Genomic DNA, 23,678 nt, shown 5'->3' with positions numbered 1-23,678 from the left:
CTAACCTGGAGGTTGACAGAGAACGGTGGAAGGCTGGGGTCCCCCTCTTCCTTCAGTGCCTCCCAGGCCTCTTTATGAGAGAAGAGCCCATAGCCAAGGGATGGGGAATGAGGAAGAAGCAATGTCAACGGGAGATTTGAATTTGTTCATAGTCAGAAATCCAGTTTAAGGGTAATCAAAATTCAGATGTGTCTATATCAGTATGGACACCTTATCCAACCTACCTTCTTCTAGAGGCTGAATGATTAAAAAAAAAATGAATCAGACCCACACTCAAATCCTGACTTTTCTACCTAATTGCTGTGTAACCTTAGGCAAGTCACTTAATCTGATTCCCCATCTATAGAGTGGGCATTGTGGTATTTGCCTCATCAGCTTATTGATGGACTAAATGAAGACATGTCAAAGAACGGAGCAGTGACTGGGGATAACCGGAAAGTAGGATGCCACCTGCCCCCACCACCCACCCCTCTCATTTTGACCTTATTCAGTCTAGAGCAAAGTGGAACGTTACCTTTCCTTTTCCAAGGTGATTATAAATGTGGAGCTGACTCTATCACAGGGCCCTCCTTTAAATGTCAAGAGGAGTTTGCTTTAGGCAAGCAAAGTGTGCTTGAATCCCTGAGAAGTAGAAACCAAGATGACATTCAGACCAGGCCCCAGGCAGAGGTGGGAAGGGGAGAAGGGCACCGACAGAGGCAGGAAGGATCTGGGGCAGATGCCATCAGGACCCAGAGCCCGAGGGTGGAGGGAAGTACACCCAGGATGGTGGGTTGGAAGCGCAGGAATGGGAACGTGGGGCGGGCAGGGCCCTGGAGAGCCTGTCACAGGGCAGAGGGGGTGGAATAAAGCCACATTTCCAGGCCCCCAAGCAGCCGAATACTGCTGAGCTGCGAGGAAGATCCAGGAAGTCAGAAAACTGGCATACACCAGAAGATGATGCTCACCTCCAGAGACCCAAAATGGTGCCAAAGGCAGCCCAAGAGGCAGAAGAACTGGAACTTGAGCATGTGGCCTTGCCCTGGCTCCAGTGACGAAAAGGAGTGGCAGCAGGAAGTCAGCGGAGACCATGGGTTACTTAACCTGAACCAAGCCGAGCAGCAGGAGACAGTGAGGACACCTCCAACATGTGGGCCTGTCCCCCAGCGGAGGAAGGTTTGGGCTGGGTAGGAACAAAGGCTGCACGGGACTGGACAGAGACAGCCTCCTCCTTCCTATTCCTGTGCTAATGATTTCATGGATTAGTTCATTTATCTTCTCAAAATCCAAGAGGCAGGTGCTATTAATATCACACTCAATAAATGATGAAACCAGGGGTCACCCAGCTGGGGGTTGAGGTGGGACTGGACCCCAGCAGTCTGGCTCCACCCCCACCTATCTGCCCACTGTGCAGGGTGTTAGCTACTTGCAGGGTGTTAGCTGTCCTGCTTCTCACTGCAGCTCCCGGAGGGAGAAGAGACAGCCCCCACCCCACCCCCATTCTGAGGCTGCTGCCATGCTACAGATCAGGGCGACAGAGGGAAAGAAAAAGCTACTGCAGCCCAGCTGGTTGCCAAACAAGAATCCCCCATCTCCATCCAGATGGCTCACCAATCCCACTGAGGGCTCTTTTCTCTGGCTTCTTCATTGCCTCAGCTTGGAGGGCCCCCAGCAGCTGTCCCCAGCACATATGACCCATAAATCCTTGTGTCCTAGGTAAAGAATGAAGCATTTCCCGGGATCTGTCCAGCTCCTTGTGTGCTCTGTGGTGGCAGGCCCAGAAACAGAGGCCCTAGCAGAAGCCAAAGGCTTCTTTCTGGGTGAAAAAGCACATCTGGCTGAAAGGCAGAAATGAAAGGTCCACTAAACCATGGGAGTGGTTTCTCTCTCTGGGGCTTCTTCTCTAAGCCTGGGGAATTCTCTGGGCTCCCTGGCCTTATCCCAGGACTCCAAATCCCAGCCAGGTACTTGGTGTACCCAGAGCTGCTCGCTGGTTGGTCCCTGTTCTTACACATGGTCCAGCATCTTTGATGGCAGACCGCTGCTGGTCCAGGGTCCAGAAAACAGAGCTGCCAAAATCCCAAAAGAGAAAATCCCTTGAGTGGTCCTTAATCCAGAGTCCAGTCTGCAAGACAGCTCCCTTCTACTGAGAGGCAACATGGCAGCAGGTTCCAAGAGGTTCCAAGCATAGGAGTTCTGAGAGAGCAGGTTCTTGGGCCTGGCTCAGTCACCAACAGTGTGACGCTGCGCAACATGCTTAACTTTTCTGGGTTTCAGGATCCTTTATTTTATTTTATTTTAAAATTTATTTTTAGAAGGAGTCTCACTCTGTTGCTAGGCTGGAGTGCAGTGGTGCAATCTTGGCTCACTGCAATCTTCACCTCCCAGGTTCAAGCAATTTTCTTGCCTCAGCCTCCTGAGTAGCTGGGATTACAGGCATCTGTCACCATATCTGGCTAATTTTTGTATTTTTAGTAGAGATGGAGTTTCACCATGTTGCCCAGGATGATCTCAATCTCCTGAATTTGTGGTCCGCCCACCTCAGCCTCCCAAAGTGCTAGGATTACAGGCGTGAGCCACCGCACCTGGCCAGGATCCTTGATTGTAAAATGAAGTAGCACAGGTTGTTGGGAGGTTTATATGAAGACAGACATCCAGTGCTCAGAGCACTGCCTACCGTGGAGAAGGCTCTCAGTGAACAGGAGCCATTGTGATTACGGTTGTTGATGGTGTTGCCATCACGGCGGAGGCCATCTCGCCAATTCCTCCTGGTGCACCCTGATCACATCAGCCTCAGAGAGGGGGGTGTCCAAGGATGACTCAGCCTGCCCAACTCTTTGACGAACGCCCTCATCTTCCAGAAGCCGCCCACAGCAAATGACAATGTTACAACATAACCAGTAAGAGCCCCAGAAAGCTTGGTGGAGGACACTGGGCCGTTCCTCCAGGCCAGGTGCCCAGCGGGCTGACTGCAGTTGAGATGACCACACACAAGCCTGCACTCCCCAGCCCCATCTATCTCACCAGCTCCTGTGCATCCAGCCCAGCAATAAATCACAGAAACAGTGCTCCCAGGAGCATGCAGAGGCTGCTAAAAATAGTCATTGCTCCTTCAGACCGTGGGAGAGAGATGGGAAGCAAGTGTCCACAGTGCCTGCAGGAGCCAAGGAGAGTCCAGGAAGGAGCTGCAATTCTCTGTAGAGTCTCCTCATCATCCTGCGACACACAGGCCCCAGGATGTGTTATGCTCAGGGAAAACGGTACTGTTTGCTTTGTGCATAGGGTGGAGGAAGCACTCTGCGACATTTCTGACACTCTGCCCTAGGGTGAGGTCTGGCTGCCTCTGGGAAGGTTGAACTGGTCTGAGCCAGGCATGCAATACTCCAATAACCTGGGACCATCAGTTTGTTTTGGCCCCAGTACAGCCTCAACGCTTCCTGGGTTAAGTACGGTCACTGAATCTTCAACCCAAACAAAACTTTAAAGTCCCTGGATTCAAACCCCTGCTTCAGGGAGCCCTGCACCCACAAGGAGGACAGGACACACTGTCCCTTCCACCAGCCTGCTTTTTCCCTCCCAACCAACAATAAACCAGTACACATTCTTTGGACAGAGCTGTCTTGAGATGAAAAAGTTTCCTAACTCAGGGTAGCTCTGGACCAAAGCCACTTCCAAAGGTCAAAGTGAACATTGTCAGCCAGGCCAGGTGCTATAAGCCCGAGTGGGCTCTGCCTTCACTCTTGTTTTGGTTTAGCACGAAGTGACAGGAAACCAAGGTTCCCCTGACCCAGAAACTGCTCTCCATCCCTAGAAGCCAGCTGAGAGCAAAAGGGACTATTCTCACTTCTTCCCAACCAGCGGCTTCCGCATTCCTGGCCTGAGATCCTGAGATCCAGAGACACTGAGACTCAGCCAGACAGGCCTGGCTGGAGGGAGACAGCTGGTTTGAGATGGTGGAGCCCATAGGAAATGGCCGAAGGAGGGAATAGGAGAAAACTAACGCTGGAGAGGGACGCTCCAGAGAGTTAACACAGGCTCCGCAATCAGATTCACAACGCTGATTCTCCCTCTTCCAAAACGCTCTCTGGCATCTCACTTTTCCAGGCAGCCTCATTCCTCAGATCAAAGCTCCTCTGCCCACCATGTAGGGGCTGTGGAGCCTTGTCCTTGGCCTCTCTTCCTCCTAGAATTTCAGCTCATTTAGGATAGGAGACCAGGATCACCACCTCTTTCCCCTTCAAGCCTGCCTACTTCGTATTTCAGATCCTAACATGCAACCAATCCACTCCCTGGGCTAGGAAGATTCTTGCAGCCCTTGTGCACAAACACAGTCTCAGCTTTGCTGGGAAAGTATGAACAGTCCTCACACACACCGCTTCAGAGTCTTTGAAGTCCAAAGCAGGAGGAACGGGGTGAGGATGCGAGGCCGAGAGGGAGGGCAGAGTGGGCCATCCTACCTCTCTCCTGAAGGAGCCATGGTCCAGTTCATCCAGCGTCTTCTCAGTCTCCCTCCATGGGGACAGGTAGGGAGGGAAGCTAGGCATTTCTTAGGCCCCAGGCCATCCCAGCTGGCAGACTTAGGCCTCAGCAAAATCCCAGCAAGATCTTCTATCCCTGAATGCTGGCCTCAGAGAAAACACAGCAGCCCTACCCTGGGTGGAATCAAAATTCCTGGCTTCCCTGCTCCTTGTCACCCTGCACCGGACACCTCCCCAGCTCTCCGTGGCATAAACAGAGCTTTATTATCTCAGGCCCACCACGTCCTGTGAGAGTGTCGTGAATGGAACACCACACAATACACTTGTTTATTAATAAGCACTCGCCCCGCCCTCGGCCGGCTTGCTCACTTGCTCACCGCTGGGTCCCCCTCATGCATAATGGAAGAGTTGTGTGGCCCATGACACAAGCCAGGCTGTGCTCTTGAGGGGACAGACAGAGAGACGTACCAGGCCGGGCCAGGCTCCCCAAGGCGGGAGTGGGGTGGGGAGCAGAGCCCCCGTTAAGATTCAGAGACGTCATGTTTTGTAGGAGAGTGCAGTGTGGCGGGGGTCGTCCTGGCCCTCCTCATACAAACGTCCTCCAGGAGCCCAAGCCAGGGGTGGCGGCTGGTCGTGTAACCTTTATGTAACACCCACTCTGTTCCATCCAGGGCTGTGCGCTGGCCCCAGTGGCTGTCCACGACTTTGGTCCCCTAGTCCACTTCTGCTTGAAGGCCCCAGGACAAACCTCTCTCTTCCACTTTACAGCCCATTACACGTTTGACTACGGCCATGTGCGTGGCCCTTGCCTCTGTCTTCTGCAGGCTAAAAACCTCCAGTCCCTTCAACCTCCCCTCTTCCACTCACCACATTGTCCTGCTTCCTCTGAGATGGGCAAACTTCAGTGGGTCAGGGATTCTCCTAGAGCCTGATGCTCAGCAGTTCTACCCTCCTGACAGAGCATCCCCTGACAGCAGCCTTCCCAGAAGGGAGTTTGGAAAACCATGGAAACATCATAAAAATGTTTATACCCTTCGTTCCAGCAATTCCATTTCTGGGAATGGATCTTAAATAATCAAAGATAATTGAAATATTTAAGTCACACAAATATTCAGCAGAATATTGTTTATAATGATTTAAAAAAAGTCAGAAACAACCTAAACAACCATCACTAGTGGAAACGATAAACAAAAGATGGCGTGCTGTGGTTTGACCGTCAGCACAGTGTGGAGATCATACGCGTTCTAGAGCGGGCGACCAAATCAAAATTTGGCTCCGCCATTTATTGGGTGTGCTGTCTTGGGCAAGTTACTTAGTGTGGGCAAGCCTCGGGCAACTGTGCCTCGGTTTCCTTATTTGTATAACTGGGATCACAGTATCGTCTTGAGTTACAAAGATTCTATAAATGCCAAATATGCATGGTAAATGCTAAAAAAAAAAAAAAAAAGAGTACTGGTTTGTACTCTTAAAACTCTCATAAGCAGTGAAATATGATATAATTATCAAAATGACAAAATAATACAGGAAAATATTTTAATCAAATGGAAAATTGAGTGAAAAAACAGATTACAAATATAGGAGAAGAATGACTATCTTTGGGTAGTGAAATTAGGGATAATTTGCTTTTTTTCCCCTTTGTGCTTATTTATCTTTTCTGAATGTTCTGCAAAGGAAACATAAATCACTTTTGTTAACAAGAGAAAGTGCTTGCTGTGGCATGGCGCCCAGAGCAGGGCATAGCTTCCCCACCCAGGGCACAGGGCAGCCTTTGGGACAGGCTCATGTTGCAATGCCTCTTCAACCACCACATCCCACTATTGGCTCACCCTGAGCTTCAAGTCAACAACCTGCACCCCCGCTCTGGCCCCCTCCCGCCCCACGTCTAGCCCCCAGCTGGCCTCTCCACAGAAGCTCCTGTTGAGCCATTTCTCTTGCCAACAATGAATGCAGGGCTAATGGAGTTTGTATGGGAATGGGAAGGATAGAGGGGAAAGGTACAACCAGGGTGGAAGGTGTTGGCCCTAAGACTCAGAGCCAGAACAGAGTGGGCAGCCCAGGTCAGGGGCAAAGTCCGCCCAGGAAGAGGTAGCCCTTTTCCATATCAGCAAGGTACAGAGGGGTTAATGGAAAGATCAGATTGATCCCATGTTGAAGAGGAACAAAAGGGGATGAGATGCTGAGAAAATCGGATGGCAGCCAGGTGACCCCCCGCTGGATGGCCTGGGGTCGGGGGGGTGGGCAGACCCAGAGGGTAGCTGCCCTCATGCTCCTGCCTCCTGTTCTCTGCCTGCTCTGAGCTCAGCACAGTGTTGGAAGACATCGCTTTGCAGTTCCTGTGGCTTTTCTCCTCACAGAGGTGGCCACACCAGCCCATCTCTCAAAGCCACCTGTGGACAGCAGCCCCTTTCTCAACCCAGGGAGCTTGATGCTGATAGGGAACAGGAAGCCAGGAGGGGTTGGCAGCCAGCAAGGAGAAATGTGGTGGGGGAAGACAGCTGCTGGGCCGGCCTGAATGTGGGTCACATTCACAGAGGACAAACCGCGCCAATGCAGAGTGGCTCTAGTAACAGCTGGCCTGCCTGGGGGAGAGTGCCAGCACGTCCTAGGCATCCTAGGCAGGGCACTGGACTCCCACTCCCCCACAAGGCTCACTCCCCTGCCAGCCACAGCTCCCTCCAAAGAGGTCTGGTGCGCCACATCCAGCCCATCTGCTCTCCCACACCAGAAGAGATCAGCAACGCAATGACTTAGGCGAACTGCTGATCCTGTGGCCATGTGCAGCCCACAGGGACTCAGGGAGAGAGTAGAATGAGCAGGCCAGAGGCCCTCCAGCTGGATTTGTTCACAGGCTGTAACTGCTGCAGTGAAGGGTCCAGTCTCATCCCCGGGTGCATAATCCTCACTTCCCAGCATGGAAAGTTAACGCTATTACAACAGGAAACTTGCCACCACAAAGTATTTTGTCTCAACTATTAAAACTGACACTGGATGACCCTGTCAGAGGAGCTTAGAAATCTCAGCACTGAGTGGGAGGTAGGACGCAACCATCCCATCCAGGGATGGGATCCCAGGATGACGCAGGGCTGGAAGCAGCAGCCAAGAAGAAAGTCATTCAGAAGGGAGCCTGGGAGGAGGGTGTGAGGTGCCACCGGGCAGCCATAGGCTGTCGGTACCCACCAGGGCTTGTCTCTGTCACTGCTTGGAGTGGCTGCTGTGTGGGTCTGTCCATGGCTGTGCCTATGCATGAGCATGTGGCTGTGAGTGTGTGGACAGCATGTGTATCTCTGAGGCTTCAGTGAGTTTGAGGATGTTCTGGCTGTGCGTGTGTAAGCATCTCGGTGTAAGCGTTAAGTCTAAATATGCATGTGTTCCTACCAAGTTTGGCGAGCATTTGTGTATATCAGGCACAGAGGATCTATCCTACTTGTATGTGTGTGTCTTAGTGTGACTCAGTATGTGTGGGCACCTGTCTGCCTTCATGTGTGTATAGGTATCTCACATGTATATGGTGTTGAATGTGTCTTCTTGGGTTTACAGGTTTTGTGTGTGTGTGTGTGTGTGTGTCTATCTGGTGAGTTCTGATAGTATGGCTACATGTTTTGCTATGTGGGTCTCTAGGTTTCAGTGTGTTTGTTTGTCCTAGTTCCTGTATTTGTGTTTGTGGGCACATATGCCTATCTTGATATGCGTATTGTATTTCTGTTTCTGCGTGGGTGGAGCAGTCCCATGGTCTCCCTCTTGTTACCAGAATGCTTTCCAATTAGGAGCAACACTAAATAAATCTTCCATGTGCAAATCCTACAGGGACTCCCTGTTTCTGCAAATTAAAATCTAGCTCCTCCAGGCTGACATCTAGGGGTCCCCCTTGTCAGCATTCAGTAATCTGACTGCACCTGTTTTCCTCCAAGTGCTCAGGATAGTAACATCTACAGCCTGCTTTTTTGTTTCTTTGCCTAGAGTTCCCTTACTTCATCTCTGGCTAACAAATCCTATTCATCCTCTAAGACCCAGTGCCAATGTCTTCTCCTCCAGGAAGCTGATCCAACCCTTCATGTCCATGCACCCACCACGGATGTGTTGACCAGACCTCTTAGGGTGGGACATGAACTCTCCTGCCCTGGCTTCCAAAGGACATTACGTATCTCCCTCACTAAGCCAAGATTCATTGTAATGATGTGTGCAAATATTTCCTCCTCTACCAGAGGATGACAAACTTATAGTGAGGGAGTTCATATTATGTCCTTTGCAGCTTCCAAGATGCCTAGTCTGATGTCTTGCACACACAGGCTTGCAGTGAATGTTTACTGAACTTGAGTTCAGCTATGCAGCAAGCTAGAAAGTGGAAAGAGTGCTCACTGCCTCAGGGCCTTTAGAGCTGAGCAAGTATAAGGCACAGGCCTGAGAGTTTTCAGCCCCAGGTGCTGTAGGGCTGAAAAAAGCCTTTTACCCTTTCTGAACTCAGGATTGGTATCTGAAAGAGCCTTTTCAAGGTCAAATGAGACAGATCTGCCAGGTTTTTAATTCTTGGAAGCATGGTTACCTAAGAACTGACCTCTCAAGGGCTCGGCACAGCTCCAAAGGCCCCATCCACAATGGAATCATACCCAACTCCTGCAGCCAAGACGGTGTCCAGTTACCATTTTTCCTTTAGTAGCCCTTGATCATCCTCTGTCCCCACCACGCACATACTCTAAATCCCAAGATCCTCTCAGGTGGGCTGGGGTTTGGCAGTGTGAGGATACTGCCTCTTACACCAGCCAGACCTCCAGCCTCCAGAGCTGAGCTAGACCCTGACTGCCGCTGATGGGGAAGGGAGCAAGAAGCACTCTCCAAGACCCAGTGCTAGCAGAAAGTCCACCGGAGCAAAGTTGTGGATGCCTGCACTTTGGTTGCCCCTTGAAGGAGGCAGCAGTGTTTGACTCATAATTTTAGGGGAGTATACCAGAAAGGTCAAAATTTTACAAAAAGATTGGCATATCAAATATTGATAAGGGTGTGGTACAAATGGAACTCCCATAGACTGCTGGCAGGAGGGTAAATTGGCACCATCACTTTGGAAAACTGACGGTGTGTACTAAGGCAAAACATACTTCTATCCTGTGACCCAGCAGTTCTACCTCTACATATTCACTCAACAGAAACCAACACTACGTTCAAGAATGATTACACTCAAATTCATATGTAATTGCAAGAGGCCTCAACTAGGCAAAACAATCTTGAAAAAGAAGAATAAAACCAGAGACTCACATTTCCTGACTTCAAAACATACTACAAAGCTATGGTAATCAAATCAGTGTGGTAGTGGCAAAAGGAAAAACTTTGTACCAATGGGATAGAATTGAGAGTCCAGAAATAAACCCATATTTCCTGGCCAACTGATTTTTGACAAGAGTGCCAAATCCACTCAATGGGAAGAGAACAGTTTCTTCAACAAATGGTGCTGGGACAACTGGATTTCCACATCAAAAGAATGAAGTTGTACCCCAAACCACAAACGTCACACTACAGTAATCCCTCCTGTCTTATTCAAAGTTTTGATTTCTGAGGTCTCAGTCACCCAAGGTCAATTGTGGTCTGAAAATAGGTGAATAGAGTACATTAAGATATTCTGAGAGAGAGAGAGACAGGGAGAGAGAGAGAGAGAGAGAGAGAGAGAGAGAGAGAGGCTACATTTACATGACTTTATTACAGTACATTATTAGAACTTTTCTATTTTATTAGTTGTTGCTGTCAATCTCTTACTGTGCCTTATTTATAAATTAAACTTTATCATAGCTATGTATGCATAAGAAAAAAGCATAGTCTATATGGGGTTCAGTACTGCCCATGGTTTCAGGCATCTACCGGGGATCTTGAAATGTACACCTTGTGGATAAGGAGGCACTACTATACGTATGAAAACCAAGTCAAAATGGGTCAATGACCCAAATATAAATGCTAAACCCATAAACCTCTTAGAAGAAAACTAGAAGTAAAACTTCATAACCTTGGGTTTGTTAATGGACTTTTAGATGTAACACCAATGCACTAGCAGCAATGAGGATGAGACAAGCTGGACTTCATCAAAATTTAAATCTTTTGTGTATCAAAGGACGTTATCAATAAAGTGAAAAGACAGCCTACAGAATAGCAGAAAACAGATGCAAATCCCAAGGTTCTCTAGGGTAGGCTGAGGGTTTGTGCTGTGAAAATACAGCTTATTCCACTTAATAAGGGTTTAATATCCAGACTATATAAGGAATTCCTAAAACCCAACAACAATAACCACAACAAAAGACCAAAAAGCCAATTTAAAAACAGCAAAGAACTTGAACAGACATTTCTCCAAAGAAGACACACAAATGGCCAAGAAGCACATGAAAAGATGTTCATCATCACTAATCATTACAGGGAAATGCAAATCAAAACAATGAGATACCACTTCACACCTACTACAGGATATGTAGAGGATGGTTATAATCAATGAAATGAAAAATAACAAGTGTTGGTGAGCATGTGGAGAAATTGAAACCCTTGTACACTGCTGAATAGTAATGTAAAATAGTGCAGCCACTTTGGAAAACAGCCTGGTAGTTTCTCAAAATGTCAAATGTAGAGTTACTGTACGACCCTGCAATTCTGCTCCTCGGCATATACACAAAATAACTGAAAACAGGAATTAAAACAGATACTTATATACAATATTCATTGCAGCATTGTTCACAATAGCCAAAAGATGGAAACAATGCAAGAGTCCTCAATAGATGAGTGGATAAACAAAATGGTGTATATTCATACCATGGAATAGTATTAGGCAATAAAAAGGAATGAAGTTCTGCTATGTGCTATGATGCAGAGGAACCTTGAAAATGTTATAAAACAAACACAAAAGAACAAATATTGTATGACTCCACTTACGTGAAATATACATAATATAATGGGTAAATTCATAGAGACAGAGAGTAGATTCAAGGTTACCAAGGGCTGGGAAGAGTACAGAACAGGGAGTTAATGCTTAATGGTTACAGAGTTTCTCTCTCTCTTTTTTTTTTTTTTTTTTTGAGACAGAGTCTCACTCTTTCGCTTAGGTTGGTGTGAAGTGGCGCCATCTTGGCTTACCACAACCTCCACCCTCTGGATTCATGTGATTCTCCTGGCTCGGCCTCCCAAGTAGCTGGGATTACAGGACCTGCCACCACACCTGGCTAATTTTTTGTATTTTTTAGTAGAGACAGGGTTTCACCATGTGGGCCAGGCTGGTCTCAAACTCCTGACCTCAGGTGATCCACCCCCCTTGGCCTTCCAAAGTGCTAGGATTACAGGCATGAGCCACCACACCCAGCTGGTTACAGAGTTTCTGCCTGGGGTGATCAAAACCTTCTGGAAACAGAAAAGTAGTGATGGTTACAAAACATTGTGAATATACGAAATGTTACTGAGTTGTACATTTAAAAATGGTTGAAACAGCGAGTTTTATATTACACAGACAACTGTGTTTCATCACAGTAAAATTTTTTTAAAAAATCACTGCAGCATTCTTCCCTACTTTGCTGTCAAATCCATCAATATCTGACCTCAGATAAATGATTGCTAGGATAAATGAGACAAAGACATGAAACAGTTTTCAGAAGCGCTATTTCCCCAGAGGGCGATATTCTTCAAACTCTGGAGTGAGTTACTGTGGTGATGGCATGGAGCTGGGGATCTATTCTTGGCTCTGAAATTCCGCTGACCTTGTCATCCACTTCCCAGGCCTGGTTGTCAAATGGGGACAGTGTCACCAGCCTCCAGTGTACCTCTGAAATCTCGAAAAAAACAGACTAAACTCTGACCCATCACTTTCTTCCAGTCCACTATCCAGATGACTGTATTTCTACCCCATTCTCTGCTGACTTGAGTTTTTTGAACGAGGAGGAATAACCCCACATCTAGTAGATCAAACATACCCAGCACATTGTCCTAAGTACTTTGTCCAAAGCGTCTCTGTCAGGCTTCCAAAGCTGGCTAAAATATTTAAAGTTTACAGGGAAGCCTTGAGTAGTCTAGGCTACAACAAGATGTGCTATTTAAAAATTTAGAAACTTAACTCACCAAGGTTCCAGTTCCACTTGTACTTCTCTCCAGTCTCCCTTCTCCTTACACCGCCCTCCAAAGATAGAGAATAGTAAAAATGGCAATGTACTGTATGCCCCCTTCCTAGCCAGGCTACCTAAGTGCCCTCCTTACCCTTATGAAGATGAGATCTTCATAAGGTCATCTAAGCCTTTGGTCTCCCCACTGACCCTTCTCCTCTCTAGCAGTTGGGTAATACTGTTTTGTGTTAACCATACCACCAAACTCCCAGGTTATATTTTAAACTCGATCTCTCTGAAACTCCTAAAACGAAACTCTTTCTTTGGTTTCCTAGAGGTGTACAAAATTCAATAACCATTCACATCGACTTTTTATTATATACCTATAAAGCCTTCCAGCTGATCTTTTAAATGAACCCACCAGAATTTATACATTTAAATTAGCGCTGTCTCCTTCAAAGAAGTCCCCTTGGGAAGCTATATACATATTCCAACAACGCACCCGCCAGTGCTTAGAACATTTCAGAAGCTTTTCTTTTGGAACTGTTTTCAAAGCCTGCAGTATGTTCTTTTGATGGGACCCCATGGTAGCAAATCTTTATCCTATGAGGGTAGATGGTAATTTTTTTCCTTAAGTTGAAAGACAGAGCTAAGAATGGGAAAGATGGTGGGTGATGCAGTTGGGAATACTGTTTAGTGTCAAAAGCAAAGAATGATAATCAAGGCAAAAACTTTGAAGGCTATTCCTACACAGGATGAAACGAGGTTTTGAGCACTGGCTTCATTACAGGAACAAATATGCAGCTTCCAACATGGTACAGTTTCAAAGAACAGCACATGTATGAGTAAATAAGATCTGGTAACACGACTACAAATAATTAGAAATCACCCCATTGTTACTGCTAGATCCCCATTTTGTGTCCACCCATGTCACTGTGTCTTGACCAGGGGCTAGGAACCAGAAACTAACCAGAAGTGGCTGCCAAAGTTCATGAGTCTGGAGTGGGTACAGGGAGCTGCCCACTCTTTCAAAAGAAGACAGAGACTGGCATGTGTTTAGAAGTGAGACAAGTCTGGCAGTTCCTCAGTAAGTTAAATGTCGAATTACCATATGACCCAAAAATTCCACTATGTATATACCCAAAAGAATTGAAAGCAAGTGTTCAGGTCAGGCGCAGTGGCTCATGCCTGTAATCCCAGCACTTTGGGAGGCCAAGGAGAATGGATCAGTTGAGCTCAGGAGTTGGAGACCAATCTGGGCAACACGGAGAAACCTCCTACAAAAAGTATAAAAATTGCCGGGCACGGTGGCTCAAGCCTGTAATCCCAGCACTTTGGGAGGCCAAGGAGAATGGATCAGTTGAGCTCAGGAGTTGGAGACCAATCTGGGCAACACGGAGAAACCTCCTACAAAAAGTATAAAAATTAGCTGAGTATAGTGGTGCATGTCTGTAGTCCCAGTTACTCAGGAGGGTGGGAGGATCGCTTGTGCCCAGGAGGTCGAAAACGCACAGACAGATGATCACACCACTGCACTCCATACTGGGTGACAGAACGAGACCTTGTCTCAAACAAAACAAAACAAAACAAAAACAAAAAAAAAACAAAAAAGGAAAGCAGGTGTTCAAACAAAAACTTGTACACAAAAATGTTCATAGCAACACTATTCACAACAGCTCAGAGGTAGAAGAAAAACCCCAAATGGTCCATCAGTGGGTGAATGGAGAAACAAAAATATGCCATATACAGATAATTGAGTACTATTCAGCCACAAAAAGGAATGAAGTACTGATTCATGCGACAATGTGGATAAACCTTGAAGACATAATACTAAGTCCATAAAAGGCCATATATTGTGATTCCACTGACATGTAGTATCCAGAATAGGCAAGTCTATAGAGACAGAACCAAGTAGTGGCTGCCAGGGGCTGAGGGGAAGAAAGAATGGGGAGCGATCACTTCACTGGCAGAGGGCTTCCTTCTGGCGTAATGAAAGTCTTATGGAATTAGACAGTGGTGGTGGTTGCACAGCATTGTGAACGTACTAAATGCCACTGGATTGCATACTTTAAAATGGTTAAAATAGTAAATTTTAACCAATTTTATGTTAAGTGTATTTTACCCTTTCCCCAAAGAAAAAAGAAGTGGGCAGAATTTCTGTGCTAAATTCTGGTAGGAGAGCTCTGGTATGGGAGGGCAGCAGCTGCTGGCTCTGGTTGGCAGCTCTCACAGGCAGCAGTGTTGAGACCCTCACAGGTGGCAGAGAAGTGAGGGTGGCACAGGGGACACTGGCCTATAGTCCAGTGACAATCAACCCATATGCCCTGACCTTTCACCACACCAAAATGTGTTAGGCCTTTCATAAATGCTTTTAGATGAGGACTACACAGAAGCATGTTGGAAAATGATCCCCTGTAGGGAGAAGCGGGACAGTTCCTGAGATAAGCCAGAGGAAGACATTTCTAATACAGCTGGTTTTCTTGGCAACTCTAATCCCTGCCTGCGGTATCATGGCCATCTGATTACAACATCACTGCTATCTCTTCTGGGCCATCAGGGTGTGAGCCTGTAGGCTGGGAAGGAGCTGTCCCTTCCCTGGAGATAAGGCTGTTTTCTCCACCGGCAGCTGCTTGTCATGAGGGCAGCCCACGCCATACTCTTCTGCCGGGTAACCCCTCCCTTTCTTCCCTGACTCCCCAAGGATGCTCACAGATGCTCCACAGCTAAATCTGTACCCCCAGCTCAAGGCTTTATTAGGAAACCAACACACGGGGAAGGCAGCTGAGCTTGGTCACCAACTGCCCAGACCCCTTGGCGGCCTCCAGCTTAGGGCTATGTTTTCCTAATCTTTGTGCATGAGGATTTACAAACTCAGAGAAGAGACAAGACCCTTGGCAGCAATTATAGGGCTAATAACATTGAGTCTTAAATGGTTATAATAGACCCAGATCTCTTACTAGTTGTGACAGCCAGTAAATCAGGAGAGCAGTGAATTTTAATGTGCATAAAAAACAACTTTAAATATTCGATGGGTTCCTTCAGTGCAGCTGTGGGACCCAAGGCCCAGCCTCAGGGAAATATTGGTTTAGAGACCCAAGACCCACTTGCTGTCTCAGACATCCTTCAGACCTCTCTCTGTTTTCCACAACATAGCACAGATATTTACTGGGCACCCACTATGGGTACTAAGGACAGAATCCCTACCATGGAGCTTACAGTCTAGTGAGGTGCACAGGCTTCTGGTTGGCTGTATGCTCCTGGCATCTTCCCATCCACCGAGGCCAGGAGGAAAGGAGGACGTACCAACTGCTGCAGCCAATGATAAGCAGTCCCAAGGATGGTCCCATCTAGGGGCTAAGGCGGGGGAAGGCCCTGCCCAGCTACCCGGCTCGGGGGAATCTCTCTAAGGACAGAGGCACCTGGCACAGTGAGCAAAGCGTGATTAGAAGTCATTCAACTGGTTGGTGGAGAGAGAGAGACGGTTGGTAAAACCGGCTGTGAGAAAAAGGAGTGCCCTGGGGGGTTTCCACTAAAGCAAGAGTCCTGGCGGTGGGAAAGACAGTGAGATGGCCCCTCGCTGGGGTCTTTCCAGAAAGAAGAGTCAGGGTGATGGCTCTGGCAGGGAAGGAGCTGCTACGGCTGTGGGGAGCCCCAGAGCTCCTGCACTGAGCAGGTGCAGGCAGGCTCACTCCACAAAAAGGCTCCCGAGACAGTCAAGAAAAATGAGGGGGAAGGGAAGCAGCAACAGAAAGTAGGGGAGGCGAGAGGGAGAGCAGAGGGAGTGAGGAGAGGGGACTCCAGAGGAGTCCCTGCTGGAGCGGCCTGTTGCCATGACAACGCCCTCCTGCCTAGTATCCAGGAATAAATTATTGATCTCGGACACTGCTTCTCCGCCTCCCCGAAGCCCCCAGTGCCCTCTTCGTTGCCATAATGACTCTCTTCCCCTCCACCTGTTCTGTATATGCCTGCAAGTGTCATTCAGACCAAGCAGGAGCCCAGAGGAAGCACAAGGCCTCTCCCAGATGTCCTTCCCCCTCCCTTATCATTATGAATATTTGCTGTTCTATCCCAGTATGGGCGGGACTGTGTCCCCCCAAACTCACATACTGAATCCTTACCCTCACTACCGCAGAATGTGACTGGAGTATTTGGAGGCAGGACCTTTAAAGAGGTAATTAAGGTAAAAGGAGCTCATATGGGTGGGCCCTAATCCAAGATGACTGGCGTTTTCACAAGAAGGAGATTAGGCCAGGTGCAGTGGCTCATGCCTGTAATCCCAGCACTTTGGGAGGCCAAGGCAGGCAGATCACCTGAGGTCAGGAGTTCAAAACCAGCCTGGCCAACATGGTGAAACTCCATCTCTACTAAAAATACAAAAATTAGCTGGGCATAATAGCAGGCACTTGTAATCCCAGCTACTCAGGAGGCTGAGACAGGAGAATTGCTTGCACTTGGCAGACAGAGGCTGCAGTGAACCAAGATTGCACCATTGCACTCTAGCCTGGGTGATAAGAGTGAAACTTCATCTCAAAAAAAAAAAAAGAGATTAGGACACAGGCACTCACAGAGCGGGGACCACATGAAGATGCAGGGAGGAGAAGTGGCCATCTGCAGCCAAGGAGAGAAGCCTGCAAAGAAACCAACCCTGTCAGCACCTTGATCTCAGGCTTCCAGCCTCCAGAATTGTGAGGAAATAATTTTCTGTTGTTGAAGGCACCAGGGTTGTGGTACTTTGTTTTGGCAGCCCCAGCAAACAACACCACCACCCTAGAAGCAGCGCACACCCCTTCTAGCCAGCTGACATTTTGGTGCACCCAAGCAGGACTGAAAACATCCCAGCAGCAGGGTCAGTGGACTTTGAGATCCCATGTTGTCACACAATGGGTTTCCGAGGGCTGAAACAGGGGAGACAAGCGGTACTTGAGGGTCAGTCAGTTGACCTGCTGCTAGGCAGGCAGGGGCATGCCATGCAGGAAACTGCATATATTTTGGGTTTCTCTGCTCCAATGACCATCACAGCAGGATAGTCCAACTTCTAGGAGTCCAATCTCCCAACTTAAGAGAGCACAGGGCTGATGGATGGCACGGCAAGTGTGGGAAGCAGAACTGAGAAGTAGCCAATCCTCCCGGCCCAAGCTGGATGGGCTTTTGGGCCCACTTTGAGGAAGAGTTGGCACCTGGCGTGCTGGGTTCAGTGTGTAAAACCAGGAGGGGTGATTTTCAAGTCAAAAGACAAGCACTAGCAGGGAGGAGGAGAGGAAACTGGAGCCCTCACGCACTGCTGGTGGGAACATAAAATGGTGCAGCCTCTGGAAAACAGCTTGGCATATCCCCTACAAGCTAATCATAGAATTACCACCTGACCCTGCAATCCCATTCCTAGGTATAGACACACCCAAAAGAATTGAAAGCAGGTACTCAAACAAGCACATGTACTTACATGTTTATAGCAGCACTATGCATAATAGCAGAAAGGTGGAAACAGCCCAAAGACCTACTTGCAGGTGAATGGAGAAACAAATTGTGGTATATACATACAACAGAATATTATTCAGCCATAAAAGGGGATGTAGTACTGATGATGTATGCGACAATGTGGATGAACCCTGAAAATGTAATGAAAACTAAGTGAGAGGGATCCAAGATGGCTGATTAGGATCAGCTCAGGATTGCAGATCCCAGCCAAAGAGTGGAGGGTGAGTGGACACCGCATTTCCAGATGGATTTTTATTGCCCACAAACCAGGAGATTCCCAGGTGGGGGAGCCCCATGGGTCGCCAGTACAGCTGCTTTGGCCCTCACAGCTGTTTTGGCTGGCGTGGCTCTTTTGCCGGAGCCCTGGCATGGCAGTTCTGCACGGTGGTTCTCCATACAAAATACAAGGATCCGGGTGCCATTTTAGCTGGCAATTGGAGCTCCTGGGAGACAGAGTCACCCATTCATCTGATTAAAAAGGGGACTGAAACAGGGAGCCAGGCCAGGAGATTCCCAAGCAATAAAGTGCCACGAATCTCAGTGCGGGCGCAGTGGGTTGCTGCACGGAAATCACACAGATCCTGGTGCCTTTTCAACAGGCAACTGGAACACCTGGGAGAAAGAATCGCCCATTCAACTAAAAAAAGAAAAAAAAGGGGGGGCACTGAGGCAGGGAGCCAGGTGATGAGGCTCAGCTGGTCCCACCCCCACAAAAAAACAGCAATCGGAAACACTCTGGATTGAGAATTTCACAGCAAGTACAGCTGAACCCGGGATGGTCCAGCTCTGTGGGGCAGGGGCATCCACCATTACCAAGGCAGTCCACCGTTGTGGAGGTGATTTGCTATTGCTGAGGCAACCTGCCACTGCCGAGGCAGCCCACCATTACAGTGAGAGTCCACCATTATAGAGGTGGGCCGCCATTGCTGAGGCAGTTCTAACTATACCCGTATAAACAGGACTGCAGGGAAGTTCACATGGTAGCTGGGTGGAGCCCACAGCAGCTCAGCAAAGCCTCTGCAGGCAGACAGTGACTAGGCTGCCTCCTCGCTGGGCAGGGCAGCCCTGAAAAAAGCCAGCAGCACAACAGAAACTCATAAATAAAGCCCTAACTCCCTGGGACAGAGCACCTGGGAAAAAAAAGGGGGTTTATGAGTTCTGCTGCAACAGACTTAAACGTACCTGCCCAGCAGCTCTGAATGAATGGAGCTCACAGCTCAGCACTTGAGCTCCTATAAAGGACAGACTGTCTCCTCAAGCAGCTCCCTGAGTCCTGTATATCCAAAGAGTCACCTCGTAAAGGAGAGCTTAGACTGACATCTGGCAGGTATCCTTCTGGGACAAAGATAGCAGAAGAAGAAACTGGCAGCAACCCTTACTGTTCTGCAGCCACTGCAGTTGATTCCCCCAGGCAAGCAGGGCCTGGAGTGGACCTCAGCAGTCCTACAGCAGAGGGGCCAGACTGTTAGAAGGAAAGCTAAGAAACAGAAAGAAATAACTTCATCATCAACAAATGGGATGTCCACTCAGAGACCCAATCTGAAAGTCAACAACTGCAAAGATGACAGGTGGATAAATCCACAAAGATGGGAAGAAACCAGTGAAAAAAAGATGAAAACACCAGAAACCAGAATGCCCCTCCTCCTACAAGGGATCACAACTCTTCACCAGCAAGGGAACAAGGCTGGATGGAGAATGAGTGTGATGAATTGACAGAATCAGGCTTCAGAAGGTGGGTAATAAGAAACCTCTGTGAGCTAAAAGAACATGTTCTAACCCAATGCAAAGAAATTATGAACGTTGAAAAAAGATTTGACCGAATGCTAATGCGAATAAACAACTTAGAGAGGAATATAAGTGAATTGATGGAGCTGAAAAACACAAAACAAGAACTTCGCGAGGCATGCACAAGTTTCAACAGCCGAATTGACCAAACAGAAGAAAGGATATCAGAGGTTGAAGACCAACTCAATGAAATAAAACGAGAAGGCAAGATTAGAAAAAAAAGGGTAAAAAGGAATGAACAAAGTCTCCAAGAAATATGGGACTATGTGAAAAGACCTAATCTATGTTTGATAGTTGTACCTGAATGTGACAGAGAGAATGAATCCAAGCTGGAAAATACTCTTCAGGATATTATCCAGGAAAACTTCCCCAACCTAGCAAGGCAGGCCAATATTCAAGTCCAGGAAATACAGAGAACACCACAAAGATATTCCTTAAGAAGAGCAACCCCAAGGCACACAATCATCAGATTCACCAGGGTTGAAATGAAGGAGAAAATGCTAAGGTCAGCCAGAGAGAAAGGTCAGGTTACCCACAAAGGGAAGCCCATCAGACTCACAGCAGATCTCTCAGCAGAAACCCTACAAGCCAGAAGAGAGTGGGGGCCAATATTCAACATCCTTAAAGAAAAGAACTTTCAACCCAGAATTTCATATCCAGCCAAACTAAGCTTCATAAGTGAAGGAAAAATAAAATCCTTTGCAAACAAGCAAGTACTCAGAGATTTCATCACCACCAGGCCTGCTTTACAAGAGGTTCTGAAAGAAGCACTAAACATAGAAAGGAACAACCAGTACTAGCCACTCCAAAAACATATCAAATGGTAAAGAGCATCAACACAATGAAGAAACTGCATCAGCTAACAGGCAAAACAGCCAGCTAGCATCAAAATGGTGGATCAAATTCACACATAACACTATTAACCCTAAATGTAAATGGGCTAAATGCCCCGATCAAAAGACATGGACTGGCAAATTGGATAAAAAGACAAAACCCATCAGTGTGCTGTATCCAGGAAACCCATCTCACATGCAAGGATACACAAAGGCTCAAAATAAAAGGATGGACGAAGGTTTACCAAGCAAATGGAGAGCAAACAGAAGCAGGAGTTGCAATTCTCATCTCTGATAAAGTAGATTTTAAACCAAAAAAGATCAAAAGAGACAACGAAGAACATTACACAACGGTAAAAGGATCAATGCAGCAAGAAGAGCTAATGATCCTAAATATATATGCACCCAATACAGGAGCACCCAGATACATAAGGCAAGTTCTTAATGACTTACAAAGAGACTTAGACTTCCACACAATAATAGTGGGAGACTTTAACACCCCATTGTCAATTTTAGACAGATCAAAGAGAGAGAAAATTAACAAAGATATCCAGGACTTGAACCCAGACCTGGACCAAGCAAACCTAATAGACATTTACAGAACTCTCCATCCCAAATCCACAGAATATTCATTCTTCTCAGCACCACATCACACCTACTCTAAAACTGACCGCATAATTGGAAGTAAATCCACTCTCCACCCCATATCCACTCCTCAGCAAATGCAAAAGAACGGAAATCATAACAAACAGTCTCTCAGACCACAGTGCAATCAAGTTAGAACTCAGAATTCAGAAACTAACTCAGAACCGCACAGCTTCATGGAAACTGAACAACTGGCTCTTGAATATTGACTGGATAAACAATGAAATGAAGGCGGAAATAAAGATGTTCTCTGAAACCAACGAGAATGAAGACACAACATACCAGAATCTCTGCAACACATTGAAAGCAGTCTCTAGAGGAAAATATATAGCAATAAGTGCCCACATGAAAAGCAAGGAGAGATGTAAAATCGACACCCTATCATCAAAATTGAAAGAGCTAGAGGAGCAAGATCAAAAAAACTCAAAACCCAGCAGAAGACAAGAAATAACTAAGATCAGAGCAGAACTGAAGGAGACAGAGACAAAAAAAAAACCCTTCAAAAAATCAATAAATCCAGGAGCTGGTTTTTTGAAAAGGTCAACAAAATAGACAGACCACTAGCCAGATTAATAAAAAAGAAAAGAGCGAGTAATCCAATAGATGCAATAAAAAATGATAAAGGGAATATCATCACAGATTCCAGAGAAATTCAAACCATCATCAGAGATTATTACAAACAACTCTATGCATATCAACAAGTAAACCTGGAAGAAATTGATAAATTCCTGGACACTTGCATCCTCCCAAGCCTAAACCAGGAAGAAGTCGAAACCCTGAATAGACCAATAACAAGGTCTGAATTTGAGGCAGCAATTAAGAGTCTACCACCCAAAAAGAGCCCAGGTCCAGATGGATTCACAGCCAAATTCTACCAGACATACAAAGAGGAGCTGGTACCATTCCTTCTGAAACTATTCCAAACAATACAAAAAGAGGGAATCCTTCCCAAATCATTTTATGAGACCAACATCATCCTGATACCAAAACCCGGCAAAGACTCAGCAAGAAAAGAAAACTTCAGGCCAATATCCATGATGAACATAGATGCAAAAATCTTCAATAAAATACTGGCAAACCAATTGCAACAGCACATCAAAAAGCTTATCCACCATGATCAAGCAGGATTCATCCTGGGTGTGCAAGGCTGGTTCAACATATGCAAGTCTATAAACGTAATTCACCACATAAACAGAACCAAAGACAAAAACCACATGATTATCTCAATTGATGCAGAGAGGGCCTTTGACAAAATTCAACAGCCCTTTATGCTAAAAATCCTCAATAAACTAGGTATTGACAGAATGTATCTCAAAATAATAAAAGCTATTTATGACAAACCAACAGCCAATATCATACTGAACGGGCAAAAACTGGAAGCATTCCCCTTGAAATCTGGCACTAGACAAGGATGCCCTCTCTCACTACTCCTATTCAATATAGTATTGGAAGTACTAGCCAGAGCAATCAGGCAAGAAAAAGAAATAAAGTGTATTCAAATAGGAAAGGAGAAAGTCAAATTGCCTCTATTTGCGGACAACATGATTGTATATCTAGAAGACCCCATCGTCTCAGCCCAAAATCTCCTGAAACTGATAAGCAACTTCAGCAAAGTCGCAGAATACAAAATCAATGTGCAAAAATCACAAGCATTCCTATACACCAATAACAGACTTAAAGAGAGCCAAATCAAGAATGAACTGCCATTCACAATTGCTACCAAGAGAATAAAATAGCTAGGAATACAACTAACAAGGAACATAAAGGACCTCTTCAAGGAGAACTACAAACCACTGCTCAATGAAATAAGAGAGGACACAAACCGATGGAACAACATTCCATGTTCATGGTTAGGAAGAATCAATATCGTGAAAATGGCCATACTGTCCAAAGTAATTTACAGATTCAACGCTGTCCCCATCAAGCTACCAGTGACCTCCTTCACAGAACTGGAAAAAACCACCTTAAGCTTCATATGGAAACAAAAGAGAGCCCGCATAGCCAAGTCAATTCTAAGCAAAAAGAACAAAGCAGGAGGCATCACACTACTGGACTACAAGGCTACAGTAATCAAAACAGCATGGTACTGGTACCAAAACAGAGATATAGACCAATGGAACAGAACAGAGTCCTCGGAGGCAACACCACACATCTACAACCATCCGATCTTTGACAAATCTTACAAAAACAAGCAATGGGGAAAGGATTCCCTGTTTAATAAATGGTGTTGGGAAAACTGGCTAGCCATGCGCAGAAAGCAGAAACTGGACCCCTTCCTGACACCTTACACTAAAATTAACTCCAGATGGATTAAAGACTTAGCCGGGCGCGGTGGCTCAAGCCTGTAATCCCAGCACTTTGGGAGGCCGAGGCGGGTGGATCACAAGGTCAAGAGATCGAGACCATCCTGGTCAACATGGTGAAACCCCGTC

At 46.7% G+C, this 23,678-nt stretch overlaps 1 protein-coding gene across 21 annotated transcripts in view; it reads right to left on the bottom strand.

Annotated features, from left to right (window-relative positions):
- Positions 1-23,678, bottom strand: part of NFASC (neurofascin) — a 204,432-nt gene that overhangs the window by 150,356 nt on the left and 30,398 nt on the right. Inside the window, exon 1 of one of the 21 annotated variants that reach the window (XM_037737342.1) lies at positions 4,437-4,706. The exons of 19 other annotated variants lie outside the window; for them this stretch is intronic. In XM_037737342.1, the coding sequence (XP_037593270.1) occupies positions 4,437-4,523 (87 nt within the window). In that variant the 5' untranslated portion in view covers positions 4,524-4,706. Of the gene's footprint in view, positions 1-4,436; positions 4,707-23,678 lie in introns of those variants that run through there. One more of the 21 variants, XM_037737344.1, reaches the window with a different exon arrangement.

Source organism: Cebus imitator, unplaced genomic scaffold, assembly GCF_001604975.1.
Source record: "Cebus imitator isolate Cc_AM_T3 unplaced genomic scaffold, Cebus_imitator-1.0 Scaffold38, whole genome shotgun sequence".
Classification (NCBI taxonomy): Eukaryota; Metazoa; Chordata; class Mammalia; order Primates; family Cebidae; genus Cebus; species Cebus imitator.
This window is presented reverse-complemented; position numbering and strand designations above follow the sequence as displayed.